We start from the raw sequence: 27,469 nt of genomic DNA on the forward strand, positions 1-27,469 counted from the left end.
TTCTATTGTGAGGTAAAATGGCTGGCATTTAATTGTAAGGAATTACACCATGAGCTGTTAATCATGAAGCATACACTCCCGCCCTTCCTCTTCCCAGTGAGGTGTTTATCTCTGTCAGCGTGATGCACTTAACCCTCCTGTTGTGTTAGTTTCATGTTAATTCTGTGTTCCAGGTCAAAAATGACTGCACCATTATAGCTGATTATAAATCCATAATAATACATATATTTGTTATGTATGTTACGACGTGCTGTTTGTCATACTGTACGTTGTTATGATTTGAGATAGTGTGTTGTTTGAGAGATGAATGGGTTGTCAGGATGAGTGCCACGTCATTAAACGAGAGAGTGATGTGCAATGTGAAACTGCGGATGTGCATTCTTTTCTAAATTAGTTTTAGATTTTTTTACATTTCGTGGTATCCAATTGTTTTTAGTAGCTACTATCTTGTCTCATTGCTACAACTCCCGTACGGGCTCGGGAGAGACGAAGTTTGAAAGTCATGCGTCCTCCGATACACAACCCAACCAAGCCGCACTGCTTCTTAACACAGTGCCATCCAAACCGGAAGCCAGCTGCACCAATGTGTCTGAGTAAACACTGTGCACCTGGCAACCTTGGTTATCACGCACTGCGCCTGGCCCGCCACAGGGGTCGCTGGTGTGCGATGAGGCAAGGATTTCCCTACCGGCCAAACCCTCCCTAACCCGGACGACGCTAGGCCAATTGTGCATTGCCCCACGGACCTCCCGGTCGCGGCCATTTACGACAGAGCCTGGCCGCGAACCCAGAGTCTCTGGTGGCGCTGCAGTATACCGCCCTTAACCACTGCACCAGCCGGGAGGCCCGGGATGTGCGTTCTTTGACAGCTAAGCTAGATATAACATTGGCGACGAAGATGGCTGAATTCAGCTTACCACCACCAGAACCATTCCTCGCCGTGCCTGGCGAACCTCCAGTCCCGTGGAATAACTGACTTGAAAGTTTTAACACTTATCTTTTTTTCTACAATCTACAAGCACTGCTCCGTCACTGCCTCAGTACAGAGGGACAGAGGATTTTCAGAGCGCTTGGATCGGCTCCTACATTCACACCTGCAGTCAGCCTCCTACGGAACCACTTCGTTGGGAAAGAGTGAGTGCTCCTCCAACGCTACCGGTTACGGAAAAGACACCAATGCCTGGGTGAGTCGATTCAAAGCTGCGTGGCTAGATCATCAGGGATCAGCTGATAGAGGGGACATTATGTGAAAAAACAAGAGAGACACTGCTTTTGGAATCAGATATTTTACAACTTGATGGAGCTATTAAAATAGCACTCCAGGAATCAGCTTTAGAATCCTCTACTATGCTAACAGACAGCTCTGCAGGATACACTTGGCCCCCAGCCATTCTCACACAGCAGCTTCAGCCCGAGCATGTGCACTACAACGATCACACGCTGCGCACGCCCTCCCACGTCAATAGATGCATGGACACAGACACCAGCATGCCCGTGCAGCAGTCACACAGACAAACAAACCGAAGTAGCAGTGGCAAATGTGGCGCTAGCTCTCAGAATTCAATGGCTTCAAACTGCCCAGCCGTGGGAAAATATGCAAGAACTGTTCAAAATACAATCACTTTGCTAAAGTGTGTCGTTCTGCCCCAACTGCTAGTTCCACCCTGAACAGGCCCTTATTTTCATCTCGCTCTCACCATGAACACATTGAAATGCGAACCATCTCTACTATCCATGTGTCCTTCAAGACATGCACTGTGCAGCTGGGCGAGGTGGGTTTGCCTTTGTTACTGGATACTGGTGCTGCGGTGTCGTTGCTCAACCTTGCAACTTACTACAAGTTTTTCAGTCACCTACCACTCCAACAGACCGCAACTGCACTGTGTGGGTATGGTAGATCCAAGATAGACATTTCAGGCACCCTCCTGGTCCCAGTGCACTACATCGCCAAGCACCTGCCATCATTCACATTTCACGTTGCAAAGTAGGGTGCCAAGCTCCTGAGCCTCGACCTCTTCTTAAGCTTAGGGTTCACCCTGAGAGATGACAGTGAGTCAGCTATCCACCAAGTTACTGGCACATGGCAACAGAACTGGCCAACTCTGTTTGATGGACTGGGCTGCCTCACAGCTTTTACACACAGGTCCCTAGTGAACCCGGACGTGACCGCAGTCATGCAGCCCCTGCGGCGCATTCCCTTTGCACTGCGTGATGACATCACAAAAGATCTCCAGTCACACTTGGAGGCAGGTGTCATTGAGCCAGTTAACGCTGCCCCTTGGATTTCAACCTTGGTCATCACAACCAAAACGTCAGGTGGAATCCGGACTTGTGTGGATCTCTGTGCTGTGTACAAGACTGTTGTCCCGGATAACTACCTCCTGCCTACAGCTGAGGAGCTGACCTCACAATTTCATAGCTCCAAGGTCTTCACGAAGCTCAACCTGCGTCAGGGTTAACTTTAGGTGCCCCTCCACCAAACCAGCAGAGACTTCACAGCCTTTGTCACACATGCTGGTGTGTTCAGATATACACGCATGGCTTTTGAACTTAGCTCTGCCCCCAGCTGCTTCCAGAAGGTGATGAGCACCATCCTCACTGGAATACCCAGGGTGGCAGTCTATCTGGATGACATTATGGTCCCCGGCCCTGTCCTCCACATCCATGACCATTGACTCCAAAGAGTATTCAGTGCTCTACTGCGGAACAACCTGACCCTGAACGGTGGAAAGTGCACCTTTTGCAGCTTCAGCCGTCGAGTTTGTGAGTTTCCGCCTGTCGGCCAAAGGCATTGCCCCACTCATGTCGAACATTGAAGCCATCCTCCGCATCCCGGAACTGACCTCAGCCTCTCAGGTGGCCTCATTCTTGGGCATGACAGCCTACTACCTCCGGTTTCTGCCACACTACTCTCAGGCCACAGCGCCCCTGCACCAGCTCCTCAAGAAGGACGAGCCTGGACAGAAGCCTGCTCAGACTCAATGAAGCGCAAGTTTTGGCTCACGTTAACCACGTCTGCCCCACCATTGTCACCTGTGACGCCTCAGCTGGAGCACTAGGAGCTGTCCTCTCATAGCTGCAGAATGGCATTGAGAGGCCGTCGCCTTCGCCTCAAGGGCCTTGAGCCCCACTGAACAACGGCACTCAGTGGGCGAACGAGAAGCACTGGCCTGTGTCTGGGCGTGTGAAAGGTGGCACCTCTACCTATACGGCCAGCTGTTCAAGCTCCGAACTAACCACCAGTCCCTCAAAACGCTACTGTCAGCATCAAGAACTGGACACAAGCCACTTCGGGAGCACAGATGGGCCGACCACCTCAGACAGTATGACTATCAGCTGAAGTTCACTCCGGGGAGGGATAACATGGTGGCCGACCTCCTCAGACAGTATGACTATCAGCTGAAGTTCACTCCGGGGAGGGATAACATGGTGGCAGACCTCCTCAGACAGTATGACTATCAGCTGAAGTTCACTCCGGGGAGGGATAACATGGTGGCCGACCTCCTCAGACAGTATGACTATCAGCTGAAGTTCACTCCGGGGAGGGATAACATGGTGGCAGACCTCCTCTCCCGATTCTTTGACGCTCCTACTCCGACTGTCTTGCCAGACGACAATGAAACAGAGCTCGGTCAAATGCTCTACACTCCCCTTCAGTCAGCTGTCTCACTGGAGGAGCAGAAGTAAGCATCGGAACAGGATCCCACACTGTCTACCCTGCGCACCTACATATGCACTGGATGGCCAGCACGTGTGCCAGAAGAACTGGCGATTTTCGCCAGGGTGAAGCACAAACTTTCTTGCTGGGTAGAAGTCTGTGTCTCTCGAGGGTTTTGCACTGTGGTCCCGAGTGGCCTGCGTGCATATGTTCTATCAATGGAGCACGAGGGTCACTTGGGCATAGGTCAATGTCGAGACCTTGTGTGGTGGCCAGGCATCGACCATGACATTGAAGCCCTGGTCAGGGATTGTGCTGCATGCCTCCTCAGTGGGAAAACAGGAAAGTCCGCCCCACCCCCCCTGCAGCCTCTCACGTGGTCGTCCCGCCCCTGGGTGCACATCCAGTGGCGAGATCCATGGACACGCAGTCCCTCACCATCAGCACTTCCTGGTGGTGACACATGACCTCCACTCTAAGTGGCCAGAAGTGGTTCCTGTCGGAACTGTCACAACACAGGCCATCGTGGACATCCAAGACAGCCTGTTCACAAGGTGGGGCCTACCCCTCACCCTCACCACGGACAATGGGCCCCAGCTGACCTCGAGTTCTCCTCCTATCTCATCAACAAGGGAATCAAACACATCGGCACGGCCTACTACAACCCACAAGCTAATGGAAGGGTGGAACGCTTCAACAAAATGCTGAAGAACGGCATCAGAGCGCACCTGGTCCAGGGATGCACGTCCAAGCTGCTTTGAACCAAATGCTAATTCACTACAGAGCAAGAAAACACACAACAACACAGGTCTCCCCAGCATCTCAGACTCATAACACAGACAGTAGCGGAACCTATTTGCTATTTATGGCCTGTAAGCCTCATTGACCTGAGATCATACAACTCGGTTTTGAAGGAAAAAAGCATAATGTATGGATTATTTTGACTATAACAAATACTCAGATGAAACATATTGTGCTATTTATCACAGACTACTTTGTGTCAAAGTTTAATAAGGTGTGTGTGTGTGTGTGTGTGTGTGTGTGTGTGTATGTGTGTGTGTGTGTGTGTGTGTGTGTGTGTGTGTGTGTGTGTGTGTGTGTGTGTGTGTGTGTGTGTGTGTGTGTGTGTGTGTGTGTGTGTGTGTGTGTGTGTGTGTGTGTGTGTGTGCTCAAACACACATGCATGTGGGGATCTGGGAGAGGAAGTGTGTCCATCTGATGAATAGACATGTGCCTGAACTCAATTTTATACACTAATTGTAGTCTCACCCATTCATTTCTATTGACCGGCCATTTTAGACCAGGAACACCACAGGTGTACAAAAGTTAAATAAAACATCCAAATGTAATCAAAATCATCAAAATGTACGACAATCAGACAATCAGATTAAATTAACTACATTTTTCAGAGAGAGAACTTGTAAATCGGTCCAATTCGACCGGAACACAGCAGGAGGATTAAAATTACTAAAACCAATCCAAAACAGTTTTTTGACTGTGTCCAGCTCGCTAATAATCAACTAAATGAAAGCTAGACAGCCAGGGAGCATAGAAAATTCCACAAAACGATGGATAAAGGACAATTTTTTGCACATTTTGACAGCGAAGAAATATAATCAATTGAGACAGTGTGGCCCTCCGGACCTCATTGAAGACCGAATGCGCCCCCCTGGGAAAAATGAGTTTGACACCCCGGGGCTTGAGTATTGATATTGTGCAGCATGTACAGTTGCCATGGTACAAATCTATGAATTTCACAAAAGAAGATGGCCTAATTTATACACATTCCACTGAGCTGAGCTACAGATGAAAAGTAGGGCAGGATTGGAAAGTTTGGTTAAACACAGTGGCGCAATATAACTACACTGATATCTCTTTGTCAGAAACTCACAGGGGCACAAAATAACAAAATAAATCAAAAATCAAAATCCCAACTTACTTTCTGATGGCAATCACAGTTTTCAGGTTTTTACTTTAATTATTCTATGTTTCTATAGACCATAGAATGAATAAGACATTATTCTACCCAGAGGCCTCCCCAATAATAATAATAAATATACGGGAGAATGGGGTAAGATTTTTTATTTTTCACTCCATCAAGAGAAATATAGTATTCTTGCAAACAAGGATATCTACATATATTTCAGGATTAATCAGAATTAATGTAAACATTACAGTTTTGAGAACATACCTTGTCCAAAAAAATGTTTTCTCATGGCACAACATTTTGACTATATTAGCACACACAGCAACAAAGATGCTCTTTCATGCTAGGTTTAGGACCTCATGTTGAAGGTTATAGATACCTTAACTGGTGTATAGAACAGTCTTAAAATGATCTACTTTGGTTTAGATCCAAGCGTCATGAAACCTCTAACACAATCAGTAGCGACCCATCATTCAGGGCAGGTGGGGCAGAGCTGTTTTGAGCCCCACATGTTTGTTTTTGTTGGGGCTTGCCTGTTTTGAGCCCCACATGTTTGTTTTTGTTGGGGCTTGCTTGTTTTGAGCCCCACATGTTTGTTTTTGTTGGGGCTTGCCTGTTTTGAGCCCCACATTTTTGTTTTTGTTGGAGCTTGCCTGTTTTGAGACCCACATGTTTGTTTTTGTTGGGGCTTGCCTGTTTTGAGCCCCACATTTTTGTTTTTGTTGGGGCTTGCCTGTTTTGCTTGTTATTTTGGGATTATATGTGTCACATACCAGTTGCAAACAATGTAAAAAAATATATACAGTCTCTGTTTTGCTTTCTTGAGTTAGGCAGCTCCAAAATGCAGGTGTTTTAATCCTAGCTCAATGCTTTCTATGGTGGTGGGGCAAACCAGCAGAAAATATGGGGAGTGTTGCGTTGTGATTGGCTCAGTGTTCTGTCACTCATTGGGACACTACATCACCGCCAAGTCTTATGGGTAGAGCTCAATAACTGTTGCCCCTTGGGTGCTGCAATAGATTTACATTAGAAGTGCCCATCCAAGAATGCTCAAGGTCATTGGCCACAGATAGAATGACATCAAATCACGTTATATCTACAGTACCATTGATTGGACAACATCATACTTTAAAAATCGTAGCTAGCAGTCATCATGAATCTAGTTGACAATCTACTGACAAATCCTTTTCAATCCTTGTCAAATGAAGAGAAATGAAAGCTAAAACGTGGACATAAACATTACACAACAAGTCGGAAATCGCAAATTCAACAATCAGTGGTTTGGAAGGAAGCAGTGACTAACTGCAAGCATCTCAAAGAAATCACTATTTTGCTTCCCCTGCCTGTTATTCAGTGGAGAGGGTGTGTGGTCCAAGTCTGGGTTTAAGGATTTAAAACATCTGTCTGAAAGGGTTTCAAAACATGAGAATTGTGTATCACATATAGACAAAGCTGTTAAACTCGGATTACTGGGGAAATCAAACGTTGTGGTACAACTACACACCGCATATAGATGGGCCAACGACCTTCACAACCAACAAGGAGAATAGGTACGTGCTTGACATAGCATGCATTCAAATTTGCAGAAATTGTGAGACAGCACTGAGGGGCCATGACTAGTCGGCCGACTCCTTGAACACAGGTGTTTCATGTGTATTTTTGAGATAATGCTTGAAGGAGATTACAGGCTAGAAAGGCATTATGACGACCAACCAATGTTTAAGGGTACATCAAGCACGATCCAAAACAAACTTTTCTTTCTTTCTTTCTTTCTTTCTTTCTTTCTTTCCTTCTTTCGTTCTTTCTTTCTTTCTCTCTCTCTCGGAGGACCTGAGCCCTAGGACCATGCATCAAGACTACCTGGCCTGATGTCTCCTTGCTGTCCCCAGTCCACCTGGTCGTGCTGCTGCTCCAGTTTGAACTGTTCTGCCTGCGGCTATGGAACCCTGACCTGTTCACCGGACGTGCTACCTGCTGTTTTCAACTCTCTGGAAACAGCAGGAGTGGTAGAGATACTTTGAATGATCGGCTATGAAAAGCCAACTGACATTTACTCCTGAGGTGCTGACCTGTTGCACCCTCTACAACCACTGTGATTTATTATTATTTGACCCTGCTGGTCATTTATGAACATTTGAACATCTTGGCCATGTTCTGTTATAATCTCCACCCGGCACAGCCAGAAGAGGACTGGCCAACCCTCATAGCCTGGTTCCTCTCTAGGTTTCTTCCTAGGTTCTTGCCTTTCTAGGGAGTTTTTCCTAGCCACCGTGCTTCTACACCTGCATTGCTTGTTGTTTGGGGTTTTAGGCTGGGATTCTGTACAGCACTTTGTTTAAGAAGTGCTTTATAAATACATTTGATTGATTGATTCATGTACGTGGTGTCCAAACGCTACTGAAGGAGACTTACCCAAACGTGCAATTTGTGCACTGTTATGCGCACCAACTGAATCTAACACTTCAGCAACTTTGTGCTGGTAGAGTGAGCATGCTTAAAATCTTGTTTTTTTGCAGACCTATCCTCCTTTTCCACCTTTTTCACGGGCTCACCCAAAAGACTCTCCACTCTCACGGAATCAACAAACAGCTGGGTCCCCAGGCCACCGGGTACATGATGGAACTTCAAAAGCAGAACCGTCAATGCTGTGTGGGAGGACCGTGGGGCACTGGCCCAGTGCATGGAGGATATCCACACGCAGCCTTGATGGGATGGGATCACCATTAGCGAGGCTTATGGCCTGTCCATAAAACTCAAGGATCCCACATTTCTGCAACTGCTAGAGTTATTTTCCTTGGTCAGGCCAGAGGTGGATGTTTTGTACAACAAAAAAGCAGAAACGAACCATTGATGCAGCAGGAATCGCCGGAGCAATCAACAACTTCAAGGTGAACATTCAAAAACATTTGCGAGCAAACTGATGCACTTGCCAAAGGACATGTTGCCACTGAACCAAGGCGGAGAACTTAACACTGCACCCGGGATGGAGGCATGCGACACAATCGCTGCTCATGTGCAAGAAAGGTTTTCTGAAAGTGACCACTTAATTGCAGCAAAGTTGGTGGACAGCTCATTTTTCACCAGTATGTACATTCCTTTCCGACCGCAGAACTCCAGTGTGCTACCAAGCTGCCTGTGGGCAACCAGGAGAAGATGTAAACGGAGCTGTCCACTCTCTATCGGCATCCTGAGCTGCACACTGGAAAGACAGCACTTTCTTTATTGAAATCCATCTACAAGAACAACCTGCAGGAGGCCTTGTCTGAGATGGTCTCTCTTCAACCACAAAGTTTAGAGAGAAACTTTTCTACCCTTAAAAGGATAAAAACCTTCACATGTAACTCCATGGGCCAGCAAGGGTTAAATGCATTGGCCATGCTGTCAATCCAGCATGACTTCATCCAGAGAATACCAGACTTTGATGACAAAGTAATTGAGAAGTTTGCCCACAAAAAGGACCACCGTGCCAACTTCCTGTTCAAGTGAGCACAGCACAACAAGGCTGAGTCCATAAATATGTCTAGTATGCTGCTGCATAAGTGATGTAATATGCATACTATAGCTAAGAAAGTAATATTAAGTGTATGTTGTGTAGTAAGCAGTTAGTAGCCTATGGGGCGGCAGGTAGCCTAGTGGCTAGGGCGTTGGCCTTGTAACCAAAAGGTTGCAAGATCAAATCCCAGAGTTGACAAGGTAAAAATCGTTCTGCCCCTGAACAAGCCAGTTAACCCACTGTTCCTAGGCCATCATTGAAAAAAAGAATTTGTTCTTAACTGACTTGCCTAGTTTTAAAAAATGTGTCTAATCCTAATAATTTGGTATATTTTCCCCTCTTAATTTTGCCTACTGTTCTGACTTAGTGGTGCGTATGTAGCCTATAGCTTGTTTTAGAGAAATGTAATCATCAAATATTGTAACAGCTTTCATTGCCTGCTTATGTTCCCCTGTTAATTTAGCCTACTGTTCGGACTTGGTGTAAAGGGAGAATACTGTAAGAACGGCTCATGTTCTGAATTATGTCGATGTCCATTTTAAAAGTGCTGAACAAATATGTATATAGCCTACTGTTCTGACTTGGTTGTGCACATGTAGCCTATAGCCTGTTTTAGAGAAATGTAGTTATTGTATATTGTAAGAGCTTTCATTGTCTGCTTATGTGACCCCGTTATTTATCTAACGGTTCGGACTTGGTGTACAGGGAGAACACTGTAAGAACTGAATTATGTCGCTGTCACTCCCGGGACAGCTTTATGTAGACCCTAAACGTTTGTGGGCACCATTTGTCAGTTATAGTGCAATGAATGTAGTTTTTAGAGCTGTGTCGTGACTTCGTTGGCATGCATCTAAAAAAAATGGTTGTTTGCCCCACCAAGATTGACATGCTAAAATCTCCACCGAACACAATTCATTAATTTGACTTGGTGAAAATCTGTTTTTTGGACCTAACTTGCTTACCACTTTTTCCTTCACAAACCCCATGAAATGATGACCTCATCCTAAATATTTTGTCAAATTATACATTTTGTGTATGGTTTCCTTGAAACATGGGTGGCTTAATTTACCCCTTTGGCTCAAGTTACCCCACTCTCCCCTACAGCTGAATACACAATAAATGCATGTCAATGGATTAAAACTATAACATGCATACATCGATGCTCCACATTATCTATAAAGAGAACTTTCAGCAGCACACTGATAATGACTGTGTGTGAGTCTACAATAAGCGACAAACAAATATGATGATGACTAATGAATTAATAGCCCTAACTAGCTTTAACATGTCTCCCAGTCAATTAGCTCTATTTTTCTGCATCAGATAGCAGGGAGGGAGGCAGGCAGGAACCACCCTGATCCCATATGAGTCAGATGCAATCATATTCTCCCCTCGCCATGGTTAACACACCCACCATCTGGGGCTAGAGAAGGTTGATCAAACTCTGGAGCTTTCCCCACACTGTCCCACTCCCCCAAACAGAGGGCTGCAATGTGATCAACACACACACACACACACACATGCACACACATATTGGCCAGTCATTCTCACAGTACAGTCAGATGTATTGACCACAACATGGGGTGAAGAGGTCCACACTCTTGGCATCAGAAATGATTTACTCTTAGCACCCAAGATGGCCAATATGGTCCCAACTCCATCTGTGTCTTCATCCACTGTCAAGACTCAGTATGTTGATGTTGTATAGAGTTTCTAACAAATGAGCGTTTAGTCTTTTTTAAATTTGTTTGTGGTTTTAATGGAATAATAAAAAGAGATCAAACATAACGGGGTTGTCTTACCTTTGGGTACTGTTGAACTGGGATTAGTACTCTTTCCAAGAGCTTGATGTTTTTGTTACTGATGACATCGAGGTATTTCTTCATGTCACCGTCTTTTCTCAACTCATCCCCCTCATACTTTGTGATTTCTGTAGGAAAAGGTAAATGATAATAAATGATGAGGTATACAAACAGAACTTCAACAGAAAGGTTAAACAACGTTCCTCAACATCCTTGTCATTGACAGAGAAGACCTGGGTTCAAATGGTTCAAATGGTAGCCTATTTGTTTTCTTTATTGGACGCCCATAGTGTCTCCTTGGTTCTCCTTGGTTCCACTGTGCCATCAAATGCACCTTATTTATTTGTATTATAATGTGAACCGAGATCTGTGACAGCGTAATCAGGATAATTCCGTTCCTAAACATACTTTCCGACTGGTCATCATAATCAAAGTTTTTTCTAGTGTCTAAATGGTGAGAGGAGTAGTTGACATGAGCTGTCAGGTCAAGCATACATAACCTGTTTGAGTGAGACAGTCATGAGTTGGGAACCCACTGCACCGAGCAGTGATTTCTTGCTTGATACATTTTAGAGCACTTGAGAGAGTTGAGTAAAAGGCGTACAGCCACCAAACAGGAGATGGAAATGAAGCTGTCACCTGTCCTCTCTGGGGATACCACTCTGTCACTGGCAAATTAATGCTCAGCAGAAATATGCATTATCAACCCGCGCCCTGCGCCACTCTTGTATAACAATACTAGGGAGACCTGGGCAAGGGAACGATAGGAAGACAGGCAGCAGGGGGTGGGGTGATCTCTCACTAGGACAGCCACCCCCTCCTCCCGTCCTCAGCAGTTCTGATCTAGCTCCATCTATTTCTACACTTCTATGACAAACAAAATGTGTGAGGAAAACGGGGGTAAAGTGCATCCTGTTGGCAGAGCTTCCTGGCAGGAAGGTGCTACTGCATTTGTCTCAGTTGCAGATGAACCTGAAAGGCTTTGTTCCTTCTAAAACTCCAGAAATTCTACAGCAGAATGATGCTTCTATTCTACATTCCATTCAGGCCTTAAGCCTCTGTGTAGGATGATAGTTATAATACCAAGGCAAAAAAATGAATAGTGAAAGCAAAGTAAAGCAACTCAAACTGAGAAGATAGCATACAGCTTGTAAGGGTAAAACAATGTTCATGAGAGGAATTCTGGACATACTGGAGCACGTACTGTATAACCTGAGCAGGGTTGAATCCACCGCTTTCCAGGCTTTGCCTCTTCTCTGCCCTGAAAGCCGAAAGCTTCTGGTTTCTCTGGCTAAGGGTGCGTACACTATGACTCTTTGGGCTGGATTCAATCAATGCCTCTGTCATACTATGCAGCATACATTTTCACAAACTACCTGTGTCTACAGAACACACACAAAGTAGAAGCACCTGTGAGGGGAATCTACTGTACCGAGTTGTGTAGCCAAAATGTCATTTTGTTTAACCATTGGGGACGACACAACATAAATGCTGCAAATCACGTTTGATTGAAATGCACCGCTTGTGGCCCTAACTGTTAGTGTGTGTAATGATATTTTGGGGAGAACTGTACATTGTGTCTCCACAAAGAAAGCCAAGCTTACAAAGTCTGGAATGTTGGCTCCGGTTCAGGCTATGCAGTTCCCTGTGAAGAAGGAACCACATGGCATTGCAGTCTGGCTGTAAAGTAATCAACTCATTATGGTCTGATTTATGTTTCCAGCTACTGTAGTTGGGTTTCCTTGATGTCTTTCCTGCATATTAAACATCTTGGCTTAATGATTCCTCAATTTTGCGTCAGTCCTTTATCCTTTACAGTCATCAATGCCCTCAGAAAAACACTGATGTTGCGTATGTCAAGATACCAGGAGCTAAATTCAGAGTGGATTTAATGTCGGTAATACTTAGGTTTCAGTCGAATGCATTTATCAGACATTGCTGATTGTGCATTTCCCAGACTGACAGGACAGTCCCAGTAATGTGGTTGATTCAGAGCTTTTCATCAGATTGAACTACATGGCTCTTTCCAACATGACAGAATCCGTTTGATTGTATCACATGTGCTAGGGAGATTCTTTGGATTGGAACACACTGCCAGTGCTGTCTTGTTCACACAAACTCACTCGTTTCAACAGTCTCACGTAAAGGAGCTCAACTGAGCTCCTAATGAGACATTTCCAGTGTGTGCCGCTTTGAAAATGTCATGATGTTGTGAATTTGATTCAGCAAAGCTAGTGTCTGGTTATAGGAGTGTTGAGGCTGTAGCAAACAACACAATTTTAAACTGTCTTTATGTACCAAACTGAATAGGGTTTAGAGAGCTTTCCTACTTTGGAGTGATACTTATGCATATAATTATTTCTAAACACTGTGACAATTTTATTGTGCCAGGGATTCACATAAGATAATTTTAACAAAAGTGAAATTATGCTGAGGTACCGAGAAACCACTTTTAACTTAATCACCTCCTCTCCACGTACACACACTTACAGAGGCCAAGCTGAGAAGCGTTGAACATGGAGAATTGTGATCTCCTCGTCCTGCTCACCAACCTTTCTGACTCTGAAAGGAGCAACCCACTGCTAAGTGAAATCAGAATTCTTACTCATACTCTCCAACACCTGCTGACACTAGCCACTATGTACCCTTTAATCCCTAACATCTGCTGATTCCATATGCTCTGGCTGGCTTGGTGACACCTGCCTTCTCCAGGGGATGTAGTAAAGTAGGCAGGTGACCCCGGGCCGCATGCAGGCAGGTCTCACACAGATATCTAACTTTTTAAATATTTAAAAGAGCCGGCTGAGATGGTACGAGCAAGAAGGCCCTTTGTGAATACAAAATTTGGAAAGGATTGATTAGTTATTCTCTTGAAAAAAATACTGATTTTAACTGCCTTATGAGCTGCAGATTTTGAAAACCATTGAATATGAGCCATTAAATTTAACAACAATAAACACAAGGACATGCATCCTCTTGTCATATTGGTTATATAGAAAACAATGTTACCAACAACCATTGAAATACTGAAAGTTATTTAATATATTGTGCAAACCTAACATGGATACGTTCTGAATGAACAGTAACGGCCTTCTATTTTTAAAGCACAATGTGGAGGCAGCAAACTGTTACTGTCACTAATAAGCCTTGCACTGTTATGTCTGTAAAAACCAGGGTAATAAGTAGCATCTACATAGCATGGCTCAAGTAGCATCTACATAGCATGGCTCAAGTAGCATCTACATAGCATGGCTCAAGTAGCATCTACATAGCATGGCTCTTGTAGCATCTACATAGCATGGCTCAAGTAGCATCTACATAGCATGGCTCAAGTAGCATCTACATAGCATGGCTCTTGTAGCATCTACATAGCATGGCTCTTGCAATGCCAGGCCAGTGGGTTTGATTCCCCGGGCCCACCAATACGTGAAAAATGTATGCATGCTCGACAGTAAGTCACATAAAAGCTTCTATTAAATTACCTACATTATTACATGTCAAATGTGAAAATGTCTCTGGGTTGACAGCAGCATTTCTGTCTTTCTGGTCCTGACGAGAAGAAATGGGGGAGGTTCTCTTCTGCACTGTTCAACCAATCCAGTAAATGCTGGATGGTCTGTTAAGCATCTCTGGATGCTCTGTTGCTCTGTTAAGTCCAAAAGCTGCAGCAGCAAATCGGATGCATCCGGGTTCTTATCATCCCTGCTGAGGGTCGTGCTTTAGAAACAAGTACTTAAAACCACTTCGGGCTAGGGGGTGGTATTTTCACATCCGGATGAAAAGCGTGCCCAAAGTAAACTGCCTGCTACTCAGGCCCAGAAGCTAGGATATGCATATATATTGGTAGATTTGGATAGAAAACACTCTAGAGTTTCTAAAACTGTTAAAATGTATGTCTGTGAGTATAACAGAACGTATTTTGCAGGCGAAACCCCGAGGACAAACCATCCAGGAAAAACATTTTTTGAGGTGACTGTTTTCAATTGGTTTTCTACGTGAATCTAGATTTCTGAGGCATCTGGTTACAGTTCCCATGGCTAGATGTCAACAGTATTTAGAAATTGGTTGATGTTTTTCCTTTGATAAATGAAGAAGTAGCCCTTTCCTTTCTGGGTGTATAGCCAAGTGGACTGTTTTGTTTGGGGCCCGTGACCTGGTGCTCGCTCCACTTTCATTTTATCCGCTATTGAACACAGTTTATCCCGTCTTAAATTTTATTGATTATTTGCATTTTAAGATACCTAAAGTTGGATTAGGAAAGTTGTTTGAAATGTGTGTACAAAGTTTACAGGTAACTTATTAGATAATCTGTAGTCATGTTGGGCGAGTTGGAACCGGTGTTTTTGTGAATCAAACGCGCCAAATAAATGGACATTTTGGAGATATAACGGCGGAATTTATCGAACAAAAGGACCTCTTGTGATGTTTATGGGACATATTGGAGGGCTAAAAGAAGAAGCTCTTCAAAGGTACGGCATGGATTATATCGTTATTTCTGAGTTTTGTGTCGTGCCTGGCGGGTTGAAATATGATTGTCATGTGTTTGTATGATGGGGCGCTGTCCTCAGATAATCGCATGGTTTGCTTTTGCCGTAAAGCCTTTTTGAAATCGGACACGGTGGCTTGATTAACAAGAAGTTAAGCTTTAATTTGATCTATTGCACTTGTGATTGTATGAAAGTTAAATGTTTCAAATATTATTTTTTTAATTTCGCGCTCTGCAATTTCACCCGGATGTTGTTGAAATGTTCCGCTAGCGGAACCCCTAGCCGTAACTGGTTTTAACAGTTGGGCACACTATGCCGTAAACAGTCGAACAATTTAAGGGATGCCTATAGCGTGTTTGATAGTTGTTCTCGCTTGAAGAATCCTAACTATGTTTATTTGGCATGTGTGTGAGTGTATCAAAGCGTCTCTTTCCCCAGTCATGAATATGAATAATCTAATATATTCCAGATGACAGGGAGAGTTAGAGTTCACCTTACTATGTTCCACTGGGCTGCATATTAAAGTGTTGTATCTTCCTACCTATAGTGTTGGATCTCTCCTACCTATTGGAGGTAAATTCTTATTATAGTGCTACATCTTCATGCACATTACTGAATCTGTCTGTCTGTCTCTCTGTCTCTCTGTCTGTCTCTCTGTCTGTCTCTCTGTCTGTCTCTCTGTCTGTCTCTCTGTCTGTCTCTCTGTCTGTCTCTCTGTCTGTCTCTCTGTCTGTCTCTCTGTCTGTCTGTCAAAAAGAGATCCAGGGAATCTTCAAGTGTGTTGGTAGACAGATGCCAGCACATGTCCTTGAGCTATCAAGGAAAAGCTGGAATCTGACAGACATGAATTAAGTCGGAATAGAGACTGACAGAGTTCTAGAATGTACTTAGTTTTGACCATATAGATCCTATTAAATTACTAGAAGGGCTATGTCATAAACCCTCAAATTTCCAGAATGGGGTGTAAAATGGCAGCCATATCGTGCAGGGAGAAATGCAAAACAATCTCATTGGAATGAATGGCAGTAGAGCCATAATCCTGATTTGACTAACGCAGGAACATCAAAGAAAGGCGTGTGATATATCAGAAATGGTGTAATAGAACTATTGTCAACTTAAAATATTGCCATATAATTACAGTGTATATTGAATGGGGTAGATATTCAGCAAATCAAATCAAATCAAATTTTATTTGTCACATACACATGGTTAGCAGATGTTAATGCGAGTGTAGCGAAATGCTTGTGCTTCTAGTTCCGACAATGCAGTAATAACCAACAAGTAATCTAACTAACAATTCCAAAACTACTGTCTTATACACAAGTGTAAGGGGATAAAGAATATGTACATAAAGATATATGAATGAGTGATGGTACAGAGCAGCATAGGCAAGATACAGTAGATGGTATCGAGTACAGTATATACATATGAGATGAGTATCTAAACAATGTGGCATAGTTAAAGTGGCTAGTGATACATGTATTACATAAAGATGCAGTAGATGATATAGAGTACAGTATATACGTATACATATGAGATGAATAATGTAGGGTATGTAAACATTATATTAGGTAGCATTGTTTAAAGTGGCTAGTGATATATTTTACATCATTTCCCATAAATTCCCATTATTAAAGTGGCTGGAGTTGAGTCAGTGTGTTGGCAGCAGCCACTCAATGTTAGTGGTTGCTGTTTAACAGTCTGATGGCCTTGAGATAGAAGCTGTTTTTCAGTCTCTCGGTCCCAGCTTTGATGCACCTGTACTGACCTCGCCTTCTGGATGATAGCGGGGTGAACAGGCAGTGGCTCTGGTGGTTGTTGTCCTTGATGATCTTTATGGCCTTCCGATAACATCGGGTGGTGTAGGTGTCCTGGAGGGCAGGTAGTTTGCCCCCGGTGATGCGTTGTGCAGACCTCACTACCCTCTGGAGAGCCTTACGGTTGTGGGCGGAGCAGTTGCCATACCAGGCGGTGATACAGCCCACCAGGATGCTCTCGATTGTGCATCTATAGAAGTTTGTGAGTGCTTTTGGTGACAAGCCGAATTTCTTCAGCCTCCTGAGGTTGAAGAGGCGCTGCTGCTGTGTTCCCTCTGCTGTTTCCTGAAGTCCACAATCATCTACTTAGTTTTGTTGAATACCATTAGGACATGATTATCTACGGCTGCGATTCCATTCAAGGTGTATGAAACAGTCTTGCATAAATTTGGCAAAAGGAGCTTTTGGTGACAAAAACCTATGTGGTCCTGTATGGCTCAGTTGGTAGAGCATGGTACTTGTAACACCAGGATTGTGGCTTCAATTCCCAGGGCCAACCATATGAAAAAAATGCATGTACGCATGACTGCAAGTAGCTTTGGATAAAAGTGTCTGCTACATCCCATATGTTATTATTAAACAATCTTATCTGCATCGCAATTAGCTCCACGAGGGGGATATACCGGTGTTTCATCAACACATTATTCAAGTGATTCATCAACACCATTTGTGGCAATTAATTATGTTATTCATTAGGACAACATGATCTATGCTTCCTTCTTGAATTGCGATGGCATTTTAGCATGGCATTTTGGAAAAATTACTTCATTTGTCTTTTTATTTCAAATGTATTTGGGTAGATACATAAATCAACTGGCAGCTTAATGACTTTAAATCATTTGTACTATTATGATAACATTGTGCCACCAGTAGTGGTAACACCAATGACTGAAATAACAATGACACATTTTAGGTAATTGAGGATATTCTTAAATGACGGCCACAGGTGCTCAAATCTAAGATCCTTAAACCATACATAACGTTTTGCAGAATAAAGGACTTTCAATACGTTTGATCATTTAATAAAAGTTCAATATAAACAAAAACATGTATGACGTGTAACTACAGTATTTGTCATTTTAAAGTGTTTTTCATTGTTGCAAAGGCAAGTGATGCAAATTCCACCGCAATTCAAAAATGACCCCTACAGCTGTGATCACACTCTGGGCGTATTAAATAGCCTTGCATAAATTTGGCAAAGGGAGCTGTTGATGACAAATCATCTAATCTGCATCGCAATTAGCTCCATGAGTTGGATATTCACTCTTAAGCACTTGTTAACCCAAACCTTGATGCACAATAGTTAGATTGTTCAAACTTTATGTTTCTCATTGTTTTTGAGAGGACAATTAGAATGGGAATTGTTGTCTTCTGTTTATTAGTTTACCAGAGGATCAAGAATCTCTGAAAATTCATAATTATCTCAATTGTGCAGTCTGAACACTCAGTCACTTCTTTCAGCAAACACCATTTTAAAATTATCCTTAAGCCCCTCCTCCACCTACTAATTAATTTGCTGTGAATTTACTTTTCACATTTTGATCATATAAAATGTTCTACATCTTTAAAAAAAATATGTATTTTACCTTTATTTTACCCGGTTAGTCTCATTGAGACAACATAAAACACAGATCACCACAGTTTAAAAACATCAGTTTACACATTGAACAGGCACATTGGTTTTGGGAGGAGTGTTACAACAAGAGATCAAAACATTGATAGCCCCTAAATCATTTCCCACCATACTTTGTAATGTATCAGCCTTAGCATTTCAATGTATAAAATATATTCCTGCCCTCTACACATTTTAAAAGTTTGGGTTAGATAGAGGCACAATAAAAAAGTAAATTTGACTTACGAAAAATTGACTAAATACACAGCCACAGCCACAGACGAAGACTGACATGCTGCCATTATGGATAGACAACTCTACTGTATGACTGCATGATAAAGATAGCCTTTGAGGCATAATCAATGTATTGAATTATTTCAGGAATTATGGTTGGCTTGGGGATCTTGGTCTAAGTATCACTGTTCTGAACAATTAGAGAGGCAGTATTATCTCATTTACCTCCCATACATTCCTATCATACAGTACATGTATTTTATAACAAAAGAAACAGTGAATCAATCATAATGTTCTTTGCTTTCTGTAGGATAGACATCCAGGGAGTTTGTCATCATCATTGATCATATTTCCTGTGTGATTTCAATGTGCAGTCTAACATAACGGCTGAATAATTTATTTAACAGCGCAGGACCACATCCTAAGAGCTGTCTTCCTGGCCTGATTAATATCTGGTACAACCATTATCATGAAGCAGAAGAGAAAGCAACAGAAACATCTATCACCTCCAATATTCAGCTCTGAAGAAAAAATCATTTCCTCTCAACAATAGGCTATACACGTCAATAGGTGCAACACTATGTGCAACATGAGACATGCGTCAATGGACCATATCTACTCAGATACTATATTTTCAGGTATGGAAATGTAGCGGAGGTGGTTTGATAAACTACACTTGTGTGACGAGTAACCGTACCGAAGACCGGAACACTTGTGCTAGCTCCCAGTGGGATAACAGTCAGATAACAGGGTTATGAGTGAATGACCTGGCTCGATACGTGGTTGGCCAAATACGCAAGATTAAAATAAAAGCAGCCAACTGAAATGCCCTTAAACGTGTGCCATTTCTAAACAATTTATTCAATCCATGAAGATCATTTACTGGGTTGAATCAATGTAAAATACTTCTTTATGTTCAAAGTAAATATGACCTTTTTTAACAGAACAGATAATAGGGAACATGGTGTAAGGCTGACTACCATGTCCATATCTGCAGGCTAAACAACGAATGGTCAAATTTCCAATTCCCAGTCGGGTCGGAGATTGTACACCTTGAATTTATTTGAGGGAGAAATCACAATGGACGGATGCTCTAGTCTAAATACAACCTTTTAGCATTGTTTACCTGCTTACAGGTACATTATGTGTGACTCAAGGTCTCTCTCTAGTGCCAAAGAGAAACTGGAAAGAAAGGGAGTCCATACCCAATCCGCACCATGATTTCATCTTCAATTATTTATGTCTCAAAATGTCACAAGATGTCTCAATTATGTCTCAACATATCAAGACATCTTAAGACAACAGGGATGGCTGTGTATGTCTGGGACAGTGGAGGCTGGTGGGGGGAGCTTTTGGTGAGTGGGAATCATTGTAATGACTGGAATGGAATTAATGGAACGGAATCAAACATGTGGTTTCAATATGTTTGATGTGTTTGATACCGTTCCATTGATTTCATTCCAGCCATTACAATGAGCCCATCCTCCCATAGCCCCTCCCACCAGCCTCCTCTGGTTTAGGTGGGCTTCTAGAGAGGCGGGTATTTGTGGTCGGGCAAATGCGAATATCATGAGACATGCACTTTTAGATACTATAACTACTGACGATTCATATTCATCTCATTTTCATCTCTTGAGAAAATATAACCTATAGTTGCAAATGAAACTCATGAGCCACAGCAGGCAGAGCAGAGTACAGGAGAGCCACTTGAGCTCCCCTGGAGTGTTTGACTGGAGCCTGACATAGACCCCAGGGGAGAATTAGGTCTCCGGTTCAACAGGATTACACATCCCTGTACATGATCATAGGGAACATTCTGCTCTGACAACACTAAGCCTAGCTCTCGTTGTGATCTGCATCATACTGTGTAGTGCTCCTCTGAGATCTAGATTCTACTGTGTAGTATGAACAGTTAATATCTTTGAAGTCTTTGCTCTACATAAGGACTATGTAGTATGAGTATGGGATTGAGACAGAGAACAAAGATACAAAAAGATTAAGATGAGAAATGCTTGTCATGGTCATTTCGACAATTATGTAGATCATTTAAATGTAAAGTTTTGATACCAAAACCTGCGTGGTTTTGGTATCAGTTCTGACCAATCATTTTGCTTATAAATCGTTATGTGGACACCATAGATCGAAATGGCTTGAATTGAGTGGTAGTGCTGATTCTCGTGGACACAGGAATATGTATGTTTCTGCCTGTGTGAAGCAAGATGTGAAATCTGACACCACTTGAAGCTGGGATGGCCCTCCTACCGTTTAATTCGCTCTTCCATCTGTCCATCAACTCCTGGCTGAACCTATATGTCACAGCCACTAACCACGCACATGCCTGGAATCCTTACATCGTAACGATTTATAGTCAGTAATCTAAAATAATAACTTTTAAACAAAAAACACTTTCTGTTCGTACTAACGAGTTCAGGAAGCCAAGCTAGAGTTCTGTGAGACGTTCACAGCAACGGAGGCAGACGTTTTGTTTCATGAGAGACCTTTTGAAAATCTGCGCATTTTCTCTAACACTAAAATATACAAATATGTATTTTACAGTTATAAGGAAGCTGAAATATTAAAGTTAGTTGTTTTATAAATTTAGAAAATATAGAAGTAATTTCAAGCTTTATTCATACAGCTTTGTTGAATAGGAAATACATCATATCAAATATTCAATATTTTCATCATATTCGTACTGTGTACTTGAGCTTGTGTCCTCAAAAGTGACTAGACCTCAGCAATTTATAACTATTTCTACCAGAAAGATGAGATTTTAACCCTTTTGGAGTATTACTAGTTATTGTTTATGGCCCTCTAATAATAAACCATTACTTTTGGGGATTACGTAGATTACATTTTCGATTACATTTAGTTACACTTAATGTAAGGAAAACCAGTTTGACTAAGATAGTGGGGTTCAATGCTGTTTACTCCATCCACATTCTGGATTCAATGTCACTTAGGGATTCAAACATGATTTTTAGAATTAGATCTCACAGTCTTACGTCAGAATTAGACGACCAGGCATTAACTCAGAATGGTTAAGGTTAGGCATGAACTCAGAATGGTTAAGGTTAGGCATTAACTCAGAATGGTTAAGGTTAGGCATTAACTCAGAATGGTTAAGGTAAAGGTTTTGGATATGCTTAAAACCAAAATATAAAAAATAACATTCTATTGATGGATTTGAACATGCAATCTTTGGAACCAGAAGTAGAGACAAACTTGTCCACAACCTCCTTACAAAACCTAAGCCTACTTGAAGGTAACAGCGCTCACTGTTGCCCATAGTGGCCAGGTTCCATGTAATCTCACAATGTCCTCAGACATGGATGGACATCAAATACTGACTTGTATCACAGGTGACCTGCCTGGGTTTTGAACATGTTTGCTGAAAGTTAACAACCACATTTTTTGCTCTGTTTTTTGGGGGAGTGACTGTAATGCTATTACTGATTCATTATGTGCAATCATGGACCTGAAAGTGAATTTGGCCAAAACATGATCATTATTCTGTATGGATTGTTAAAATATGCTGTATTACAAAATGACTGGAATATATCGCTGGAGCATTAGTGATTAACCTTCACAGCACATATAGACTACATTTAAAGGCTCAGTACAGTCAACAATGTGATGTTCCTGTGGTTTTTATGTATTCACACTATGAGGTTGGAAAAATACTGTGAAATTGTGAAAATGATGATAATGCCCTTTTAGTATAAGAGCTGTTTGAAAAGACTGCCTGAAATTTCAGCCTGTTTTGGTGGGTGAGTTTTGGCCTGCCTGGTGACATCAGCGGGCGGGAAATTCATTAATCAACCAATAAGAAAGAGAATTCCAAACTAGAGGTCTGCATGGGACTGATTTCTTCATCCCGCTCCCACCTGCCCACACCCACAGCTTTTCACACCCGGCAGCACCCGCTGGCTGTCTGACTCCCACACGCTAGAACTGGTCCCAGAACCCAACAGCAGTCTTATTTCAGACGTGACGCAGCTCACTTACCAGCCATGGTCTCAGCTATGTTGTTCAGATAGAGAAATATGGGTGATCAATATTTTATGTAGTAAATCATAGCCTAATCACATTTCGGAAGTACAATTCCTTGGAAAGATAACTTCCCCATGAATGACTATTTTATTGAGACCACACGTGCACCTGATCTCGCATGTATGGCTACAGAAATTGAAGCAGAAAGAATTATGACAGCGACACTTGTTACGTTTCACATATAGGCTGTGGCCTACCTTTTAGGAGGACGAATTGCAGGCAGAGACAAATAATTGGTTAATCAATACTTATTGAAAATGAAAAGGTGCAACGCTCACCATAGTAGTCTAACCTATGTGCACGTTGTGCCTTTTCAACGATGATTAAATGTTTTGATTTGCACCTCGACTCACGTTGGTTCTGCACCCTCCACTTCTTTCCATGATCAACATTTATTTACAAACACTGTTGTAAACTACAGTCTAATCATATTTCAATTAATTCCGTATGTAAGTTCACTGCTACGTGATTCTCCACCCATGCAGGCAGCCTACTCTATTTCAATGAGACCACACATACTAGGCTCACTTGAACTCGCACACCCAACTAATTAGGTGAGGAGAGGGAGGCTACTGAAGTTCAGTGTCTGAATAATGCATATAAAAATATGTGCTTTTAATACAATTGGTATGCTAACGCATACAAAGCAAAAAGACGAATGTTTACAAATAATCTGAGGGACAACAGCATGAAAAATGCAGACCGCACTGCAATGATCTCTGTCGGGAGAGAGAACACCATCTATTATTCCAAACCTCTTTGCCAATAACAGATGGTTTTCAGTTTCCCCCTCCCCACTCAGACCACTCCCAGACAATTCTAGAATAATTCTTGCTTGAGAAGTTGCTCTTCGCTAAGAATTATAGTTTATTTTTCTTAATTGTTGCCCAGAAATTATTTGCTAATGAGATAAAAATGGCTGCATTGGACCTTTAACAAAATACAGAATATTAATACAAGGACATGAGTCTATGTTTAAAACCCATTAGGCGTCTTTGTTTGTTAATGTAAAGATGATGTGTGCATTAAAGATTATTATTGATAATTCCTTGGGTATCACTATGACTGGGGATAATATTACAGCACATTATTCCGCTAATGCCTCAGCTGATGCAAATGTTGTCCTGTAATTACTGGCTTCTGGTAAACTGCTCCTTCATTTTCCCTGCAATAATATAATAGTCTTCTAGAAAAGCTGATTACTTACACTCAAATGACAGCATGCCAATGATCTTTGGCTAATATGCCTAATCCTGAGGAATGAACATCCAAAATTAGCAACAATATCCATCACCTTCAGAGCGCTCTCTGTTTTTTTTTGAATGTGCAGTTCTCTATTTCTCTCTGCCATTATAACACACTATTAGAATCAAACCTCAACAGCTGTGATGTCATGAGACATGAAAGATCAAATTGTTTATCCGACCGCAAGGCGCTACAGAGGGTAGTGCAGACGGCCCAGTACATGACGGGGGCCAAGCTTCCTGTCATCCAGGACCTCTATACCAGGCGGTATCAGAGGAAGGCCCAAAAACTTGTCAAAGACTCCAGCCACCCCTGTCATAGACTGTTCTCTCCTCTACCGCACGGCAAGCGGTACCGGAGCGCCAAGTCTAAGTCCAAAAGGCTCCTTAACAGCGTCTACTCCCAAGCCATAAGACTGCTGAACAGTTAATAAAATGGCTACCCGGACTATTTGCATTGACTCCCCTCCCCCTTTTTTAAAGCTGCTGCTACTTGCTGTTTATTATTTATGCATAGTCAGTTTACCCACACCTACATGTAGTTTAGTAAATATTTTCTTAACTCTGCATTGTTGGTTAAGGGCTTGTAAGTAAGCATTTCAAGGTAAGTTTTACACCTGTTGTAGTCGGCGCATGTGACAAAAGCCTTGAGACAATTGAGAAATGAATTGCGTATGTGTACCATTCAGAGGGTGAATGGGCAAGAGTAACACAGAATACTTTCTTGAGCAGCGGTCACCAACCTGTCGATCGTGATTGACTGGTCGATCTCCAGTGCAATCCTAGTCAATCGCCAAACATTTCTGTACATATCCCAACGATTAAGCCTTGTGTTCCTATTGTGTTTATTTTAAATTTTATTCATCTCAGGTTGCGTGCCGGGAAGGCGAACTGTTGCCATTTTGAACATTTAATGTGTCTGAAGGCACAAACTCTGCCTTCCCGGCGGGCCCTGAGAGCAAATCAAGTGCATTATAGGCCTGCCGCTGGCCAATCAGTTGGCTCAGATTACTGTGTCTGGAGTAACGTAGCAGGCATAAAAGAAAGCTACAGCAAAGTTTATACTGGGAGATTTCAAATATTTTAAAACCATGACTAGAGAGAGACTGTCAACGAATATGTCAAAGAGCTGCTGTTTTTATGAATGAGTTCATGTTTAAGATTTACTCAGCACTGTCAACACTTTGTATTCAACACTTAAACAAGCCATACAATTTGTGTTCTTCCTATTTCCACTCAGCACTACAACAAGCACTGCAGCAGTAATGAATGAGTAGGAATGTGTATATACAGGCTTGCGTTGTTGTTATTATTAGCAGCTTATTTTTTAATGTCAAGGAATATTTCACTTTCTCTGTTCGTAGGAGTAACAACATTAATTTGTGCATGAGGCAGAAATAATGCGGTTCGATTCGTGTTTTTCGCCATCATAAATCACACAGCATAGCCCTTGGCATGTATGGATCTGTGCCATTTACTTTGATCTGGATTGTGTTTACAGCATGAGCGGTCATGAGTAGATGCGCTTGTTTTGAGATCAAAGCGAGAGCTGCATGTAGCCACATGTGCACATTTTGTTCATATCTTTGCTAGTTAGTTAGAGAGCAAAAAGCTCAGGTAAAATAGCTTTTTGTCTTAAAGGGGCAGTTTGAACAAGCTAAGTAGCCAATAGGCAGAGGGTAGCATAATTTGTATGATTCTTTGTAATAATGGTACGACAATAATAGTGCTTTTTATATAAGTGGTTTCTTGCATCAAACAACATAACAGCATTTTCAGTCACCTCCTCGTCTGAAGGACAAGTGGATAAACGTCTTAATTTCAAGCCCTGTATGTTTTTTTTCTAGTCTCATGGAATATAGATCTACATTGAACACCACACATTGGCTGCTACTGTTGGTTGAATTATAGAACAGCTATTTATTTATGTGTTAAAATGTTATGGGATGCATTTTCTCAGTTGTTTTTGATGGTAGGCCACTCTGGTAGGCCTACATTATGATCAAATAGCCACAGTAGCCTACATGGTCACTTTTAAAACTGTAACTTGTGGGTACAGCCTCAGTGTTAACAGTAAATGCGCGTTGGAAGTTGCACAGAATTTTCACAATGTTCAAGTCTGCGCTCAGCAGACCTGAAATTTGCTCAGTGGTGGAAAAAATTTGAGGGAACATTGGTAGTAGGTGCCAGGCGCACCGGTTTGTGTCAAGAACTGCATCGCTTCTGGGTTTTTCACACTCAACAGTTTCTCTTGTGTATCAAGAATGGTCCACCACCCAAAGTACATCCAGCCAACTTGATACAACTGTGGGAAACATTGAAGTCAACATGGGCCAGAATCCGTGGAACGCTTTCGACACTTTGTAGAGTCCATGCCCCGGAAATTGAGGCTGTTCTGAGGGCAAAAGGTAGGAAATGCAACTCAATATTAGAAAGGTGTTCCTAATGTTTGGTGCACTCAGTGTATAATTCCATGATACCTTTTAGCACCTCTTTGACACATTGACCACCAAAGTAGAGGGAACGGTATCTCCTAGCATGATGAATATAACTTCCAACATATATAATAGTGCAGTAGTACGCACAGCACACAATAATGTGCAATAATGAAAACTAACTCTGCAATTATCAATTCATATAAATGCACATGCCGTGAGCCATAGCAAGCTCCAATTTTGACCACCACAGTGTTATTCATATCATTACTTTCCTATCCTATATTTAAGCAATAAGGCCCGAGCGGGTGTGGTATGTGGCCTATAGTGTACCTGAATACTTATTGTCTGAAACCCATGTTATATGAGACTGTATACCATGGGTATGACAAAACATTTATTTTTCCTGTTCTAATTACGTTTGTAACCAGTTTATAATAGCAATAAGGCACCTCTGGGGTTTGTGGTATATGGCCAATATATCACGGCTAAGGGGTTTATCCAGGCACTCCATGTTGCGAGGTGCATAAGAACAGCCCTTAGCCATGGTATATTGGCCATATACCACACCCACTTGTGCCTTATTGCTTATACCACAGCTTTCAGCCAATCAGCATTCAGGGCTCGAAACACCCCAGTTTATAATACACCTGAAGCAATTGAGGTTCACTATGTTTGGCATCATCTATGGGGGCACAAAGGGTTGA

The 27,469-nt window shown here is 42.3% G+C and overlaps 1 protein-coding gene across 1 annotated transcript in view; it reads right to left on the bottom strand.

Moving 5' to 3' along the window:
* The window catches only part of LOC135512156 (KH domain-containing, RNA-binding, signal transduction-associated protein 2-like), a 114,158-nt gene that overhangs the window by 79,782 nt on the left and 6,907 nt on the right, over window positions 1-27,469 (bottom strand). The window contains exon 2 of the mRNA XM_064933871.1: window positions 10,881-11,008. Coding sequence (XP_064789943.1) covers window positions 10,881-11,008 — 128 coding nt within the window. The remainder of the gene's footprint in view (window positions 1-10,880; window positions 11,009-27,469) is intronic.

This window comes from Oncorhynchus masou, chromosome 24, assembly GCF_036934945.1.
Source record: "Oncorhynchus masou masou isolate Uvic2021 chromosome 24, UVic_Omas_1.1, whole genome shotgun sequence".
Lineage (NCBI taxonomy): Eukaryota > Metazoa > Chordata > Actinopteri > Salmoniformes > Salmonidae > Oncorhynchus > Oncorhynchus masou.